This window comes from Mus pahari, chromosome 14 (assembly GCF_900095145.1).
Source record: "Mus pahari chromosome 14, PAHARI_EIJ_v1.1, whole genome shotgun sequence".
Classification (NCBI taxonomy): Eukaryota; Metazoa; Chordata; class Mammalia; order Rodentia; family Muridae; genus Mus; species Mus pahari.
Window position 1 is genome coordinate 30,285,268 of NC_034603.1, and position 19,027 is coordinate 30,304,294.

At 51.3% G+C, this 19,027-nt stretch overlaps 1 protein-coding gene across 1 annotated transcript; it reads left to right on the forward strand.

Moving 5' to 3' along the window:
* The first annotated feature begins 328 nt into the window (after positions 1-328).
* Positions 329-18,228, forward strand: Adora2b (adenosine A2b receptor). Its single transcript, XM_021213379.1, has 2 exons — positions 329-776; positions 16,842-18,228. Exons 1-2 carry the CDS (start codon positions 442-444, stop codon positions 17,503-17,505), a joined length of 999 nt encoding a protein of 332 aa, XP_021069038.1. The 5' UTR covers positions 329-441; the 3' UTR covers positions 17,506-18,228.
* The last annotated feature ends 799 nt before the right edge of the window (positions 18,229-19,027 follow it).

Genomic DNA, 19,027 nt, shown 5'->3' on the forward strand with positions numbered 1-19,027 from the left:
GGTGCAGCTCGGGTGCTGGGGAGTATGGACACCTCGCAAGGGCGTCAGTTCAGAGTGTGCAGATCGAGCGCGGGACAGGGTGAAGGCTGGGACTTTGCGCTCGGGCGGGAAGTGGCGAAGCTTCGAGGTATCTTTCCTGAATGTGCCCGCTCCCGCCCGAGGGAAATTCGGGAACCCATCCTTCCCGGACCTCAGGAGCAGCTGGAGCAAGGACCCCAGGCAGGGGGCGGGGCCGAGACCGGCTCCTGGCAGCCGGCCAATGGGCGCCGCCCCCGTAAGGCCCCGCCCCCGTCCCCGTCCCGAGCGCACGGGCTGGGCGGCGCAGACCCGGCTTGGGACGCGCGGTCTCAGCGCTGTGGCCATGTCTGGCGGCACCCTAGCAGCTGTCCTGAGCCCGACACTATCCCGGTAGAGGACTCCCCGGGCCCGGCTGGCCCGGCCATGCAGCTAGAGACGCAGGACGCGCTGTACGTGGCGCTGGAGCTGGTTATCGCCGCGCTGGCGGTGGCGGGCAACGTGCTGGTGTGCGCCGCGGTGGGAGCCTCGAGTGCATTACAGACCCCCACCAACTACTTTCTGGTATCGCTGGCGACGGCCGACGTGGCTGTGGGACTCTTCGCCATCCCCTTTGCCATCACCATCAGCCTGGGCTTCTGCACGGACTTCCACAGCTGCCTCTTCCTCGCCTGCTTCGTGCTGGTGCTCACACAGAGCTCCATCTTTAGCCTCTTGGCGGTCGCTGTCGACCGATATCTGGCCATTCGCGTCCCGCTCAGGTGAGACAAATCTTTCTTGCCATGGCTCGGTTAAAGTTCTAAAGAGGGGCGCCCTCTCCAGGCCCACGGTTTTACTTTCTGGAATCCCAGATGGGCCAGATTAGGAGCACGCTGGGCACTGGAGTGGAGGATGCCAGCTATCTACCGCTTGTTCTGCCGGCTATCAAGACTCTCCTGGGGTGGCAGAACATGCCACTGACTGGGTGCCCTTTTGATGTCAGGGATGCTCTAGTCGCCCCTAGTTTAGGGGAGCTGCATAAGGACACCCTTAGGGGCTTTGGGAAGTGCACGTCCGACGAGTTACCTGCCAAGGGCTCAGGAAGCTCTAGTTTCCTTACATTTGGTGGAAGTTCTGGCCCTCTGGAGAGACAGAGCTGCTGCCCGGAGTTGGGCATGCCGATCAGAGCAGCTGCCAGACGCAGTCCTGTGCGTAAAGGGCGCGGAGAAGCTTCAGCTAAGAACGAAGCAACTTTGGACGCTGGAATTGATACTTTTTAGAAGGGGCATAGGACTAATGGCGCAGCTTTAAAATATGCCTGCTTCGAAATGAGGCAGCCAGGCTCTGGTGGGAAACTCTAGGAACACTGGTCCCTACTTGCTTCGCGGTGGCTCAAAGTATTCCCAGACATTTTAAAGAGCTACTGTGCTTACTGGTTCAGTGAACACTGACAGGGCAGTCTTAGTCTCTAGCCCATTGTGTAACCTTATTTGTATACTGCTGCAGTGCCCAGGAGCCTGAAGAGGCCCAGAAAACTGGTGAGGGCTCCCCGTTTGCTCGCTCTCAGAGTATACCTAAATCACTTTCTCCTTATTCCACGACCGGAAAACAGGATCCAGGGCAGGGAGCCAGTCAGTTGGGGAAGTGGTTTCCACTTGTAGCTAATAAATTTAAAGTTGAGTTTGCTGCTGCTTGGTAGTGCCTGGGCCCTTTTAGCATTTCCGAGGTGAGCTTCGGATCTCTTTGGAGTTGGAGCTGAGTTGAGGAAACTGAGTCACAAGAGTAGGGAGAGAAAGGCAAGAACTCCGTGGGCTCTGACCTTGTGCCTGGCAACTCCAATTAAATGTGCATGCTTGAAACCTCGAACCGTCCAGAGGACAGACACTGTCGCCTGCGTACTGTAGATGAGGTTGCGGTTCAGGCAGAGTGGCACTGTGTCCTCAGCATGCCGTCCACCTGTCTCACAGGGCTGTGGGGGGGGGGGGGTACCAGTGTTTAAGAGATGTGAAAAGGAATCCCCTTGCTGTTTCTAAAAGAGGATCCTGACGGTAGTAAGCTGTCGTTTATAGGAGAAATGTGTTTTGGGAAATGATTGGCAGAAAGCTCCTACAAGCTCTTGTAATAGGCAGGCGTGAAGAGCCTGGTCCCTGTGGCTTGTGGCTTGAGTCCCAGATGGTACAGGAAGCCCCTGCTTGTACGTGGGTGGGTTGCTCCACATCCACTGCCCATGGCATCTGACCAAGAGGCTTCACACATCCCATCGGGTGTGCTACAGCCGAGGGATTTCAGAGCCTGCAGCTGCATAGCATTCTGTTTCCTTCGTTCTTGTGGGTCTGCGCTTGTCTGTTGCCACCCATTGGAAGTGTTGGTGGCCATTTGAACTCTTTTTCCATAGAACATCCCCATGCCCCGCCCCCCCCCTCGCTTGAGTTGCCCCATCTAGGGGAAGCCCTTTGGGCTTGCCCCTGGAAGAGCCCCAAATACACAGAGCCCAAATACCCAGGACCAGTTCCAAGTAGCTCTTGTGTCACGTGACTCGAGCAGGAAGTTCCATAAATGTTTAAATCTGTTAGTTCTTGTCCTGGGGTTTGCTGGGCGGGTCTTGAAGAAAGTGGGTGTGGGTGTCTTAAGGGGAAACAGATGTGAATCACTGGTTCTTTACTTCTCCTTTGCTAAGGGGAGGGGCCGGTTGGAGGTGAAAGGAGGGAAAACAACTTGGAGCCCAGTGTGCCGGTTCCCACCCCCGGGGGTCTGAAGTGTGCACTGCAGGCTCCTCCTCCACACCCAGGCAGGTATGCGTGTCTATCCTATCCATGCCACTGTGGTAGATTGAGAAGTGTACTGGATTCCTTTCCTTCCTGGAGCCCTCCTGGGAGATGGTGTTGTGTCCTGGGCCTCGTGCCCTCGGCAATTCAAAGAACAGTCCGGGGGCAACAGGCTAAAATGTAGATTGCTTTGAGCTGAACTCTGTGGCTATAGGTTCAGCTAGTGAGGAAGGCTGAAGCCAGCACCTTGATTGCTCAAGCCCAAGTGTTCAAGGTTAATTTGGGCAAGCAAGACCCTTGTCTATAAAAAGAAAAAGAAAAAAATGTAGATTACAGGGCACATTTGGGTTCGCTGGATCAGGGCCTGGGGTAGGGCATATATAGGCTTCCAGCATTAATAACTAACCTGGGTCTGTTACATCAGGCTTGAGAGCCCTCCAACTGTCAGGCAGGTTTTGAAATTATGCTTCTCTTTTTTGATATGGTCTGAGTTAACCCAAACTCTGAGTTGGTTCCGAGGCCTTCCTTGGGGCCATGGAGCTACAGGTGGGCAACAGGACAGAAAGGCCCTACTAAGGACTGGAATGTAGTGGTTAGGCATGTGATCTCCGCAGTAAGGAGCTTAAGGCAGGAAGATAATCACCAGTTTGAGGCTAGATTGAGGCTACAGAGTGAGTTCCAGTTCCAAGCCAGCCTGTGCTGCAGTGGGAAACCCTATATCCATCCATCCATACATGCATACATCCATGCATGCATACATACATGCATGCATGCATACATACATACATGCATCCATACATGCATACATACATACATACATGCATGCATACATACAGGGATGACGATCACATACTTCTCTGCCAGAGGCCCAGAGTTCAGTTCCCATCACCCCGGGCAGCTTTTACATCTACCTTGTACTTTCATCTCCTGGGGATTCAAAACCTTCTTCCAGCCTCTTTGGGTACCTACAATTGGACACACACACACACATATAACATGTATAAAAAAAAATTAAAAGAAAAGATATCCTGTTTAGGAGGCAGTGACTCTCTTGAAGGAAGCCAACCAGTGAGTAGGCGAAGCCCAGGGTGTGACACCCAGGGTGGGCAGGGTGTCAGCACTGAATGCTTACTTAGCTAGGCGCAGTTCTTACCCAGGCAAGACAAACTCTTGGGCTTGACTCTGTGGCTCTGATGGTGTCACACTGTAGGAGCTGCTGGATCCCATGGACTAGCCTTGGTTTTACTAACGCGAAGGGATGATGCAGTGTGAGACGGGAAGTCCAGAGGCAATGCTAGGCATAAGAAAGAAAGAAAGAAAGAAAGAAAGAAAGAAAGAAAGAAAGAAAGAAAGAAAGGAAGGAAAGAAAGAAACCGATCCTTTCGTGCTCAATTTGAGAAGAGCAGCCTGCTCACCTCAGGCCCTGCCCTTTGTCCGTGTAGTGAGGGGTATCCACACAGACTGTTCTGCCTTCTGCCCTGGTAGAGACTTCCCGTGCTGGGAACTTTCCAGTGTGGGCCCTGCTAGGGATAGACACGGCAGAGCTGGGGTGTGTGCTGGTCACTGGAGGTGAGCCACAGCTGTGCCCGCAGCAGTCTCTGACTCTCACTTCATCCTTCTGCTGGTTCCGGTTGGTTCTCACAGGAGTACTTCCTCCTGCATAGCCTGATCCTGTTCCCCTTCATACTCCAGCCAAGTCGGACCTGACTCACTCTGGGGCGGGGGGCTCCCTCCCCTGCTCGCTGGACTCAGTTTCTCCTTTTACCATGCTTGACTCTCTGGAAGGGCTCACACGGCCGTTTTCCTAGAGGTACTGAAGGATGTGGCGTCTTGGAGGGGGGGGGGGTGCCTACTTGATCATCAGAATAAAAGGGCCATGTTCATTCTTCTTTCTGTTTCCTGCCATACTGAAGCCGTGTGTGTGTGTGTGTGTGTGTGTGTGTGTGTGTGTGTTACTATGTTCTGTCTGGGAGGTGGGAATGTATGCTCTGAGAACAGTACAAAACGGAACGGGAAGGAGGGCCAGAGATGGCAGATCTATAGAGAGCTCTTCGGTAAGAGGTTAAAGAAAAACTGGTCCATCTGTTTAGAATTAAAAAAAAAAAAATGTGTTGATGTGCTCAGGAGCCCCTGGACTCAAGCCTGAGTGTGCTTTAATGAGGGGATCGTTGCCAGAGGATCCTGGCAGGCCTGGAGGGGATGGCACGGTACAGGGCTTGGGGACGCTGGGAAAGCCAAGGCCAGGCAAGCAGTATGTGCCATCGATCGGCCGAGGGCAGGTAGCTACAGATTTTGGGGTGTGGCCTGCAGGTCTTGGCTTCTGCTCTCAGTGCAAGCCCAGAGTTACCCAGAACTGGGCGTCACTTTGTTTATCCTCCTTTGTTGTTTATCCTCGGTTGTTTGCACACAGGGGTCTCATTCCATCTCCAGGGCTGGAACAACCTTAATAAAGCAAGCAGCAAGGGCCATCTTGGCTCTTGTCTGGCAGGATCTCCATTGGGACCCACATGGCAGGCAGCAGGTGGGTGGGTTGGGTTGGGGAGGCCCTCACACCTATCTTAAAGCCGGGCTGGACCTAAGACCACACAACACACTCAGAAGAGCTCAGGCTGCGGGAGAAGTCAGGCCTGAGGTAACCAGGCAGTTATCAGGAGATGGTGGAACTGTCCAGGCATGAGGTGATGGAAGTGAGGTTGGAAAGCACTCTGGGTGTCACGGTTCCCCCTGAGGAGTGGCAGGAGACAGGTCCCTCTGGTCATCACGGGCTCTTTCCCCTTGAACAAGGCTGTGCTCAGAATGGCATAGCCACTGTATGTACTATAGCTATTCTGCTTGCCTGGAAGGGCCGTGGCCCAAGGACAGCCGTGCCAGGAAATGGTGCTTGGCTTTGCACCTTAGACCGAGATCTACGCCCAGTTCTGAAGGGCACAGGCTGCTGCCTACAGCTATCTGGAGAATAAGCTGGTGGGAAGTGTGGGATGGCGAGTCCTGATTGTCAACGTGACTACTTCAAGGACCTTAAACCCACGTGGCTGGGCACACCTGTGAGGGAGTTTTTCTTAATTAAATCATTTGAGGTGAGAACATCTACCTTTAATGTGGGCCACACCATCTGTGGGCAGCCTGTATAAAGGACATGGAAGAAGGAAGATGGCTCTCTTTGCCTGCTTGCTCTCAGTCTTGCTGGAAGTCCACTCCTTCACGGGCACTAGAGCCTACTGCTTCAGTGTCCACTGAAGACCAGCTGAGACATTCAGCCCTGGGGACTCAGCGGCTGCTGGATTCTTAGCTCTTACATCGGTAGACAGCCCTTGTTGGACTAGCTGGATCACAGCCTATAACCCAATCTATAAATTCCCTTTACACATGTGCATGTTTGTACACACACTCGTGTTCATGTGTGTGTGCACCTGTGTGTGTGGTGTGTGTATAAGTTCCAGGTTCTGTTCTTCTAGAGAACCCTGACTAATGCAGAATGACAGGAAATGTTTTCTCAAGATGGGCAGTCTGCATTGCCTTTACATGCTCGGGGTCTGCAGCCTTGTAGGTTCCCCCCTCGTAGCCACTAGCGGGATTCAATCTCTTCTGCCTGGCCTGTGGCAGGACTGCTGTGCCCCACGAGAGCTGTTTGAAGGATGTCCTCAGTTGTCTTGTGTGCTGGAGTTTTCCGTTTGTGAACAGCAGCCACAAGCTAGTCTTGAGAACTCGGCAGAACAGGCATGTCAAAGATGAGTTGTTAGTTAGCCTGGGATCACCCAGGCCTACAGGAGCCTGGTTTCCTAGGAGCCCCAAACAGCTTGCAGGCAGCTACAGGGAAAGAACCCAGACACTGCCAAGGTTCTGTAAGCACTCTTTGATGAATGGTAGGTGAGTGAGGGGACCAGAGGATTGTGGGCCCTGTAAGCGTTGTATGCAACAGACAAGGTGCAAAGCAGCTGAAGTGCATTGTGACTACAAGAAGCAGCTGTATTTGGTCCAGACATGCTTGTGCTCAGAGCTCTCTCAAAGATGAAAGACTGTGGGATCTTATCCTTGCCGTGAAAGTGCTCTCCTTCCCACCATATAGTAAACTCAGAGGGAGGGGCTGGGGAGGCAGACCAGTAGGGGGTGGGTCAGGCAGGTCACAGTCTGCCCAGATGGAGGAGACGGATGCTTCCTAGGAGGCTCAGATTTTGTTCTAAAGGTGGGGGGTGGGGGTAGGGGGTTGTGTGCCACTGAAGGACCTAGGAGGTGTGTGTGAAGGTGTCTTTGAAGCAGTTCTCCCAAATCAGTTTTCTTACTGTACCTCCTCCTGCTGGCTCCCAGATGGACCCTTGGTTGTGTGCCACCATCTTCTTTACATTTACATATTTGTGCGTGTGTATACACGCCAGGGTGTGCACATGGAGGGCAAAGGACAACTTGCCAGAGTTGGTTCTCTCCTCCTACCACGTGGATTCCAGGGATCGAACTCGGGTCATCAGGCTTGCTGAGATAGGATAGCTCACATAGCCCAGGCTAGACTCAAATTCTGATCCTCTTGTCTCTACCTCCCAAGCGACTGGGCTTATGAGCGTATGCCACCATGCTTGGCTAGGGTTGACTTTTAGAAAGGTGGTTGGGTTCAGTGGGTCTGGAGTCTTTCATTGGAAGAGCAGACATAGTCAAAATGTCCCCGCCCCTTCCTCCATCAACTGGTGGGATAGGGAGCGAGGCCACAGCACCTGGGACTCGAGGCAGCCCACTCCAGAGATGTTCTAAATACCTTTCCAGTCCCTGTTGGCTGTCAGACTGGAGCCTCCATCCCCACTATTTGCACTTTTCAAGTGAAGACCCTGTGGTCCACCACCTTATTTCTGTAGAAACTCACCGAATCCCTTTGTTCTCTGATTGCCTCCAATCCTGTTTTTTGTGTGATTATGAATTTATTTTTGTGTTTTTTATGGTCGGTTCATTGCGGTTTTGTGAGTCGGGATAACTGGGTGAGACTCGTAGGCCAATGTAGAATTATTTACTTATTTCTTTAGAGACTGTGCCTCCTAGCCCAGGCTGGCCTTGGGTTCACCTCTCATTTCCTCCTGCTCCTGGGTGTTGGAGTTACAGGTGTGTGACAGTGCACGTGGTTTATGGGTGTTGGGCTGCAAGATGCTCGGTAAGAGTGGTACCCGGGAGCTGCCTCCCAACCCGGGATGTTATGTCCTTCACTCTCCTGTGTATATGAGTGTGAGAGAGAAAGACAGAGACGCACAGGGTCTCCTTGTGTAGCTCAGGCTGAACCTGAAACTCAGACTCCCCTTGCCTCTTCCCCCCAAGAGCTGGGATTACAGACGTGTTACTACCATGCCTGATGCAAATGTAGATTTTATTTTTAAAACTTTTAATCTTATGTATTTTTATATTTTGCTTTCATGTATGTATGTGCACCACATTCATGCCTGATGCATGCCAAATCTAGAAGAGGGTATTGGATCCCTTGGAATTGGGGTTCAGAGGGTGGTTAGCAGCCATGTAGGACCTGGGTCCTCTGCAAAAGCAGCCAGTGACCTCAACTACTGAGTCGTCTCTCCAGCCCCTCAAGGGTAGGATTTTAGTTAGGAATTTAGTTATGGTAGATCTTCATTTTAAAACCACTGTGGTGGACAGCTGGATAGACTGAAAGGGACAAGATCATGTAAGAAAGCCAGCTGTCATCCAGACAAGAGAGAAAGGACTCGTGATTGTGGCAGAGGCCATAGAGACGGCATATTAGAGATAAGTGACAGCTGACCACTTGTACCTGGAGAGAAGGCTGATGTCTGAGAGTTTGGAAAGAGAGGCCCCAGGTAAAGCCACACCGCCAACCAGGAGACCAGAACGGCAAAGAGCCTGAAGCCAGGGATGGACCCACATCCAGCTAGTGAGCCAGGCCTACCAGCATGGCTGGTCAGGGGTAGGCTAGGTGGGAGTGTGGGTGTCATCACTATAGATTGTGAGTGACTGGTCACGGAGGACCAGTAGGAGTCAGGTTCACCAGGGCTCGTTGACACGGGTAAAATTTAGTTGGAGAGAAGAGGGAGCCCAGGGCAACTCCCAGATTCTTGGGCATCTGTATGGCGCTGCTTTGAAAAGTGGGATGCGGGAAGCGGTATCTGGGAGCCCTTGGCACAGTGTGCTTCAGACCTGGGAAGTGTAGTTGGGTGTGAACTATGGAGAGGTTGGGCCTCACCAGACCTCCCCTGTTTGGGTTCATCTCCTGCTTTGTCGGAATCCAGCACTGACTGTTCTCTGACTCTATGGAGGCCCTCCCTCTTACATCCCAATGCCCCTTCTTTGGTTTACTGCCTATATAGCCCACCAGCCACAAACTTCCCAGTGACTTTCTGTGTGGGACATCTGACTCCATTGCCCATTTTAACACTGTTTCTGCATCTGTCCCTGCTCACTTGGCCCTGGGGCCTCGGGTCCACCCATTACTGCCTCCCCCATCCTCCCTCCCCTGTGTCTGCCCTGGATTCCAGGACCCCTCACCTCTTGGAACTTACTGTTCTGAGGCCTCTGCACATGCCTCCCTCCACGGCCTGGAATGTTAGGCACTCTGTTTCCTTGCACTCTGTTTCCCTGCTGATTCCTCCTTGTGACACACTGTGTCTCTTAAAGTGACTGTCTCCTTGTGAGTCCTGGGGTTCCCTGGCAGTGCCCTGCAACTTTGCAGCTATTTGCTATTTGTAGCCTGCTAAGCTGTTGCTACCCTGTGGATGGACCAGCTTGCGGTCAGTAGATCAGAATCCTAAGTGGAATGTCCTGAGAGGTTTATGGGGGAAGCTGGAAGAAGCAGAGGAAATTGGTGGGGTGATTAGCCATGTTCCCGAAGACTAAGGCTCTTCTCTGGCATTTCCAGAAGTCGTTAGCAATATATAGCCTGCTTCACAACCGGATGTGGGTCCGGCTCTGGCTTCAGGCTCTTTAGTGTTCTGGTCTCTTGGTTGGCGGTGTGCCCTTACCTGGGGCCTCTTGAAACTCTCAGGCTCCTGGGTGATGTCAGACACCAGCCTCCCCTCCAGGTGCAAACATTCAGATGTCACTTATCCCAAGTTTGACAACTGTCCTAGCTTGCCCTCTATTGCTGTAATTAAAAACTGTGACCCAGAACAACTTGGGGAGAAAAGGGACCCCAACCCCAACCCCTTCCCTCTCTGTTCTTTGAGACAGGGGTTCTCCATGTAGCCAGGAAAAAGTTTAGTTCATCTTCCAGCTTATATTCAATCCATCGCAGAGGGAAGTCAAGAGCAGAGACCTGGAACCAGGAACCTGGAAGCAGAGTTCCACGGAGGAACACTGCTTAGGAGTTTGTTCAGCCTGCTCTCCTAAACACCCAGGACCACCTGCCCAGGGGGGAGCACTGCCCAGGGGGAGCCCTGCCCAGGGGGGAGCACTGCCCAGGGGGAGCACTGCCCTTGATGGGCTGGCCTCTCACATCTTCCAGTAATCAGGAAGTTGAGGCAATAAATAAATAAATAGTCACTCTAGGTTTGAGGCTAACCTGGGCTACATATTGAGTTCCAGGACAGTCTGGACAAATTAAGACTGTCTCAAAACAAAAACCCAAAAAACAAACAGTTAGACAGAAACATTTGTATTTACTAAGGAATGGAACTTGTAGGCAAGAATAAATATGAAGAACGCTATCCCTCAACAGCTTTAGAGGCAGTGACAGGCCTCAGCGTGTGTCCACTCGGTGCGTGCAGGAAGTACTCTGTTGGGGGGCTAAGAATGGAACACAGGGCCTCATTAATGTAAATTACCTGCTGAGTCTCACCCTAGCTCCTCAGCCACAGAAAGGGCTTAGTAAACCTGTGTTAAGTCGCAGCTGCAGCTTGGGGCTAGGCTCTGAGTCCCTGTTTATGAAAGGGCTCAGGCTGCATGGCCCAGGCTGTGCCACTGCCCAGGGGCTCAGACCAGAAAGCCTCCTGAGAGTTGGTGGCCTGGTTTGAGCAGAACACTGTCCCAGAAGGCCGTGCTTGCTCTGTAGCCGCAGCCCAGCCCCCCAGTCCATTCATTATGTAACCAGCAAGCACATACTTTTTGTGTGTCTGTCTGCCAATCCCCTTAGCTAATGAGCTTTATAAGGGAGATCCGTGCACCGCTCTGGACACTGCGGAGAGCCCGTGACCATTTGCCAGATTCTCTGAGCGCTTTCTCGGGGCAACCCTTTAATATGGGCCACGCAGGCTGAGCTTGTTCCTGCCTTGATTGGAACTCAGCCGCCCACCCTTGCTCCTCCTACCTGTCCCTAGTTTGTCATGGTCTGGAGAAAGGCATCCTGGCCTGAGTGCTACCCTGGCTGTCCCCACCCCACCCTCACCCCACCCCCACAGCAGAACACCGATTGGCACACCTAGAGGTGGTAGAGCCCCTTTCCTCTGATTCCCCCTCCAGGACTTGGCAAGTGGCTCTCATGCCAGGGGGAAGAAAACTGTGTCTGACACGTGGGTGGGTAACAGCAGAAGGGGAACTGGGATTGTAAGATGAGCCCCAAAGGGCTAGGGGTACTCAGACGGAAAGTAACCACTTTGGGCAACACTGGCATCAATTCAGTGGGCTTCGTGTGGCAGTGGGCAAATCATTTAAGCTCCGAGCCTTCTTTTCCATACCTGTAGCCTGGGCAAGCAGACCCCTTGCCATGAGGCTTGGGTTAGAGGGATGTGTAAGTTTCAGGACAGAGTGTGCCCAGAGAGAAGAGACATGTGTGCCGTGATGGGAGGATGCCGGCACTTGTCTCAAATTAGGTCTGGTTGTGTGGTTCAAAGGCTCATAGCCTGGAACACTGACAGTTAGGGGGCAGTTAGGGTCTGCATGGAGACATCAACGCAGTGAACCCACGCCCAGGTATCATTGGTGCATTACAAATGAAATGTGTATACTTCATCTTTAGCTAAGTATCTCGATCCTCGGAAAATAACCGGCTTTCAAGCTACAGTGCTGTGTGTTTTCCTCTAGCTCAGGGCTCAAGGTCCCACCTCTCCTTCCCAATCACTGTCTGGGCATTACCAACTCCTCCCCCACCTCTCCCCTCCACCCCTTCTACCATCTAGCTCCCACGGAGATTTACTTCCCTTCCCCAGGGAGGCTCCTCCCTTACCTACTGGTCACTGACCCCTAAACCTCAGGCAGGAACTTGCCTTCTGACCTCACCCCCAGTCCCTGTATGCATGCAAGTCTTTCTCTGGACTGGCTTCCTGGGCGTTTCTGTTCCACCGCTGCACTGCTGTCGTTGGACACTTGATCACTCACCCAGCCTGGGTGCTCCAGTCTGTCCCTTCTCTCCCTCACTGTTCCTCCCCCTTCTCAGCTCCCACCTCTACGGTCCCAGCCTACACCTCATCAGATACAAAGTGGTGGCACCACAGAGGTGGCAAAGACTATTCCACTTCACTGTTTGCCGGAGAGCACCCCTCCTCTCCTTCCTCAGCCTTGGAAGTGACAGCCGTTCTCAGAGAAGACCCAGCCCCATGTCACCACTTCCCAGCCTTTGTCACACTTGATCTTAGCCAAAAGGCCTAGAAGCAATCAGCCTTTGTCTTTAAAACCAGCCACGCTACCCTTCTGCCACCCCACAGGCAGCATCTCTTCACACTGGCCCTGCATCCTTCTGCCTTCTTAGCCTTAGCTTTCCAGACCTGTCCTTTCTTTTGGGGGAGGATGGGGGTTGGGAACAGACTCTTTTTATCTTTTCTTTTCTTTTCTTTCTTTCTTTTTTTTTTTTTTTAAGATTTATTTATTTATTATATGTAAGTACACTGTAGCTGTCCTCAGACACTCCAGAAGAGGCGTCAGATCTTGTTACGGATGGTTGTGAGCCACCATGTGGTTGCTGGGATTTGAACTCCAGACCTTCAGAAGAGCAGTTGGGTGCCCTTACCCACTGAGCCATCTCACCAGCCTGGGAATAGACTCTTATAGCTTATATTAGCCCCAAACTCCTGATCTTCCTGCCCCCACCTTCCACATGCTAGGATCACAGGCACCATCACACCCACCAACCACCCTGTTCTTTCTGAATCTTCTCTAGGGATCATCGTCATCAACTAACTAATATCATTCTTCCCATGACCTTAATCTTTGTGCCTCTAGCCCTTAATCATCTGTTTCAGTGAACGTTAGGCTATGGGGGGAAACCCCCCAGAAACCACGCCATCAGCCTTGGCCCCGCCCCTTCTTCTGTCCACCTCCAAGGCCTGTTGCTTCTGTTTCCAGGATCCATTGCATCATCTGGGCTGAAATCCTGGTTCCAGGGAACATTTTCTTGAATTTTGAAATAGTGTCTCTGTCTCCTCTCGTTCTCCCGAAACTCGGTCGCTGTGGCCAGATGACTCCACAAAATGAACAGTGTACTTCCACATCTTCCAAGGCTCCGAGTCTACAAAATGAACTGTACTTCCACATCTTCCGAGGCTCCGAGTCCAGGGGGCTCCTTGGACCCTTGTTCAAGTGTCACCTTGTGAGTCTAGCACTTTCTCAAAGCTTGAGTGAGGGCTGTTTTACCTGGAATTCTCTCGCTGTTCAGGTTTCTGCTCCCTCTCATCCACTGAGCTCCACTGAGGGATCTTCCAGGATGTCTTATACTGATGCATACCTTGTTTGTATCTTATGGCTGGTTATTGCTATCATGATATAACAAGTTATCATTTTAAAAGGGTTGAGCCCACTCCAGGTCATAAGGACATTCATGTGTGTGTGTGTGTGTGTGTGTGTGTGTGTGTGTGTGTGTTTACTCTCTCTCTCTCTTCTATGAGCTAATGTTCTATGAGGGCAGAGATTAGGTTTCTGGTTCCCAGCAGAATGCTCAGGACAAAGGTGGAGTGCAAACAATGGGATGTGGGGATAGGGCCCACAGGGTCAGCTGTCCCCTGCTGCTTCCCTGATACAGCCGGCTCTTTTCCTTATCCAAGACAGTCTGGCATGAAACTTCCTCACGTGTGCAGGATTCATCGGCTTTGAGAAGTTCGGATGTGAATGGATTCCCGTTGTTGTGAATTATAGTGGGAAGCTATTTCCACGAACACTGCTTTTATTTCTTTTAAAGGATATTTATTTATTTGATTTGTGTTTGAGTATGCAGGGGCACAACATGGCGTGTAGGTCAGAGGAGAATCTGAAGGACCTGGTTCTCTCCTTCCACCGTGTGGGTCCTGGGGTGGACCTCAGGCTGTCAGGCTGGCCAGCGAGCACCTTCATCTGCTGAGCTGCCTTGCTGGTCCTAATGCTGCCTTTTAAAAGGAAGTAAAATAAGAAACCATGGTATAGTGCCAGGAGCAAGGACATTTAAATCCCATCCTCTTCTTTCTCTCTGTCTTGTCTTTCTGTGAGGTAGCCTCACTTGGTCTTGAACTCACAACCTCTTGCCTCTCCTTCTCAGTATTTCTTACCAGTGTGTGCTGCCAAAATGCCCTTTCCCACTCTCCCCAGACAGAGTTGCAAGTAGCTCAAGATGGTCATGACCTGCCTTTCTGATTCTCTCTCTTCTTTCTCCTGAGTGTTGGGATTACATATATATGCCACCACACCCTGTGTACTGGATAGTTTTGTGTCAACTTGACACAGGCTGGAGTTATCACAGAGAAAGGAGCTTCAGTTGGGGAAATGCCTCCATGAGATCCAGCTGTAAGGCATTTTCTCAATTAGTGATCAAGGGGGGAAGGGCCCTTTGTGGGTGGTGCCATCTCTGGGCTGGTAGTCTTGGGTTCTATAAGAAAGCAGGCTGAGCAAGCCAGGGGAAGCAAGCCGGTAAAGAACATCCCTCCATGGCCTCTGCATCAGCTCCTGCTTCCTGACCTGCTTGAGTTCCAATCCTGACTTCCTTGGTGATGATCAGCAATGTGGAAGTGTAAGCTGAATAAACCCTTTCCTTCCCAACTGCTTCTTGGTCATGATGTTTGTGCAGGAATAGAAACCCTGTCTAAGACACCCTGCTTCTGTGATGCAGGATCAAACCCAGGGGTTTATACATGCTTAACAACTCTACCAAATGAGCTCTATCCATAGTCCCTTAATTTCCTGAAACAAGAACGCACAGCTATGAGGGTCTAGTCATTCAAAGGTGTCGTAAAGGACCTGGGCTCTTTCCTCCCTTCTCCTCTGATAAAGGTTTTGTCTTTCCTTTGACCCTCATGGTCACAAGATGGCTGCTGAGGCCGTGGCCATCAGCCTGTCACGAAAGTGTCAGAAGCAGAAGGGTTGGGGGTGGTCGGTAAAGGGCAGAGCTCTTCTCATGGGTGGCTTTCCTGCCGGGAAGTTAGACTTTCTTGGCAGACTTGCTTAGTGGCCTTACTGGCCAGACCATCTCAGGTCCCCGCTTAGACCAGTCACTGACAGAATGGACGTGCTAGGATTTGCTTACCCCAGATATCCCCCCAAGGCTGGCCTGTATTCAACAGAACTACATTAATATTGTTAAGTCAAGGGGCTGGAGATCACGGCTCAGTGGTTAAGAGCACTGCCTGCCATTTCAGAGGTCCCAGGCCCCCCATGTGGGGAAGCACGCACACGGCAGCTCACAGCTGTCTGTACTGAAGCTTCTGACACCTCACACAGACAAACATGCAGGCAGAACATCGACGCATGTACAATAAATACATGAACGATAACGGTCAAAAGCAGTGCTGCAGTCCAGGCTACCTCATGGACAGTCCAGGCTACCTCATGGACAGTCTTCTAAGTGTCTAGCCTTTGTGGGGCTTTTTGTTACCGTGCAGATACTAACTGTGCTAGTGACATCCCCAGTGAGGCGCTGGCAAGGAAACACATTTTTAAGAGGGTTTCATCACTAGCCAAGAAAAATGGGGTGAGCAGCTGTGCTCAGCAGGCCGTCCTGTTGGAAAGGCTCTGCAACCGAGCTGCCCATTGCTGAGAGGAAGTGGCCACGACAAACGATCATTTGATCACTGCACATGAAGCAGGTCGCAGCTGGCTTCCTCTGCAAACTGCACTAGATCTCTCTGGCCTGTCCAGGACGCTGAGTTGGGTATTCCTAGTCCACAGTGGTCGCAAAGCTATTGCTAGCAAATGAGGGATGTTTTCACAGTGGCTCTGCTTTGAGAACTGAACTAGATACTGGGCACCGTGCTAGGTCCCGGGAACGCCAGTTCAGCAGGATATGGTCTGTCCTCAGGTGGTCGTCCTTATAGTTGAGGGGAAATGTACGGAACAGATTAAGGGCCCGTTATCAGTGTTGATTTCCTAAGTCTTGGCAGCCCCCTGGCCAGCAGCTTTCTGTAGATGAGGCATTAACAGACCTGCGCTCCAGCCGTCGTCAGCAGTGAAGCCAGCCATTCATCTGCAGGGACTGAAGACTGGTTTTCCTTTGTGAGATAAGATAGTGCTTTATGGCCTCAGCTGACCTGTGACTCGGGACCCTTGCCTCAGCCTCCTGACTGGGGGCTGCAGGGGTGCGTCCACCACAACCAGTTCTGAAGCAAAGTTTTGGAGTTAAGAGAAGGGATTCTTGTCAAAAGCTACGGGTAGTGCCACCAGAGTCCAGGGGGCTCCTTGGACCCTTGTTCAAGTGTCACCTTGTGAGTCAGGCTTTCTGTGCATGTCCCTTACGATGCTGGGTTTTGTTTTATTTTGTTTACGTTCTGTTTGCTGGTTTATCTCAACAATCCAACAGTGCCTTACAGGAGATCTAAACGCACCCAGTGCTGAGGCTGATAAAAGGGCCTCTAAGACGTATGACCATCACTAAACAGAAATGAGTACTGACTCAAGAGTGAGTCTCTTTTTGGTTTGGTTTGGTTGTTTACGTAGTGCTGGCTGTCCTGGAACTCACTCTATAGACCAGGTTGTCCTTGAACTCACAGAGATGCCCTGCCTCTGCCTCCTGGGTGCTGGGACTAAGGGCATGCACTACCATACCTGGCTAAGAATGACAGTCTTACTGCACTTGCTGCAGCAGAGCTGACACCTGCTCCTGTGTCGAGTCTCTAGTGTTAGGTGATGGCCATGGTACCCCAAGGGTGAACCTCCAAGGCTAGGAGAGGGAAAGGCCCATGGGACACCAGCAGGGGCGGGCCTCGGGTCAAGGAATGCTGTAGAATGACCAATAACAGATGATGTTCTCTTGAACAGGTATAAAGGTTTGGTCACTGGGACACGAGCGAGAGGGATCATTGCTGTCCTCTGGGTCCTTGCCTTTGGCATTGGATTGACTCCATTCCTGGGGTGGAACAGTAAAGACAGTGCCACCAGCAACTGCACAGAACCAGGGGATGGCATCTCGAATAAAAGCTGCTGTCCTGTGAAGTGTCTCTTTGAGAATGTGGTCCCCATGAGCTACATGGTGTATTTTAACTTCTTTGGGTGTGTCCTTCCTCCACTGCTCATAATGCTGGTGATCTACATCAAAATCTTCATGGTGGCCTGCAAGCAGCTTCAGCGCATGGAACTGATGGACCACTCCAGGACCACACTCCAGCGGGAGATCCATGCAGCCAAGTCGCTGGCTATGATCGTGGGCATTTTTGCTCTGTGTTGGCTCCCAGTGCATGCCATCAACTGTGTCACCCTCTTCCATCCAGCCCTGGCCAAGGACAAGCCCAAGTGGGTGATGAATGTGGCCATCCTCCTGTCACATGCCAATTCAGTTGTCAACCCCATTGTCTATGCCTACAGGAACCGAGACTTCCGCTACAGTTTCCACAAGATCATCTCCAGATATGTTCTCTGCCAGACAGAGACCAAGGGTGGGAGTGGGCAGGCTGGGGCGCAGTCTACTCTCAGTCTGGGCTTATGACCTGGGCTCTGGCCTTTTGGAGAAGAAGGCTTAAAATAAACAATGGGACTAGACACAACTGGCCGATCCTCACTGTGAAAGACAGCTGCGCCTCTCAAGCAAATGGCCTGTCTCCCCTGAATGCTTGCCTGGAGTTACACAAGTCCGGCTAATATGCAAATTGGAGGCTCTGAGGCTAACAAGCACATTTATGAATCTATTCAGCTGCTCTTACTGTGTGGATGGTGGTGGTGGCTTGAATTGATTCCGAAAAACTGTTTAAGAATCTGCCTCATTCGTGGTAGAAAATGACTGAAACTTACCTTACTGTGAAACACTGTGAACTATTATAATGTAAGTATTTTTCACTTACAGGAATAGAAAAATAAAAGTTGGCTCTACTAATGTATACTTGTTCCTGGGGCAGCAACTCAGAAAATTGAAGTATAAATCTTCAGTCAAGATACAGTAATATTAATTTAGGGAATGATACTATCCTAAGTTTTGAAGTAGAATTATAATAACAAAACAATTTAAGTTCAATATTTTCCCTGTACACAAAACACTAGAGGTAGAAACTGGAGAAATGAGGGCCTTCCTCTACTGCAATCCTGCGTTAGAGCTAGGTACTGGGTTTTGCTTCTCTCCCACATTAAAGCTTATTGGAACCTAAAGTGTGAAAATTTTACTGAGAAAAATCACCTAATTGTGTATTATCCCAGAGAAATAAACTTTAAAAGGTGAGGTCCCAGCACGCACTGGCTTCTGGCACTTCGTGTACGCACTGTCTGCACCTTCCTGACCCTGAGGACTTTGAAAGAGGCAGCTCAGACTGTGTCCAAGTCGCTCAGCCAGCAGAGACATCTTCATTTTTCTTTGCTATATAACTCATCACAGTGTTCAGCCAACAGGAAAACACTGCAACATGCATATGGCCTTTTTGGTTTTGGTTTTTTAAGACAGGGTTTCTCTGTGTAGCCCTGGCTGTCCTGGAACTCAGAAATCTGCCCGCCTCTACCTCCCAAGTACTTGGATTAAAGGCGTGGGCCACCACTGCCTGGCTTCATTTGGCTTTTTATTCAGCAGCTCTTCACTAACGCTTTGTGTTTTGGGGCACCACAACTGGGGGTTTCCCTAGGCTATGAAGTCACCTCCGTTTTTCTATCTCCTCAGTTCCTAAAAAGACGAATGTTCAGAGCAGGAGGAAGCTCCTGGCCCTCTGGGATCTGCTGGCTGCCCCGCTTTTCCTCTTAGGTTCTTTTCCTGGGCTTTCACTGTTATCACTGATCCTTTGTTCTCCTGAGCCTATCTTATCTCTCCAACACCACTACTGGTACCTTGCTTGCCTTGTGAAATTCCTAGTAGGATCTAGCTTCCTTCCAGGGCTTTCGTATGTTCTTGCTCCTGCTATACAGCATGCTCGCTAGGCAAGCCCAGCTCCCTGCTCTCCACACCCTCTCCCAGGACAGCCCCACCAGCCATGCTGGCAGCAGCACCCTCTTCTCACACAGCGGCCCTTAGCTATCTGTGTGCTTTGGTCCTT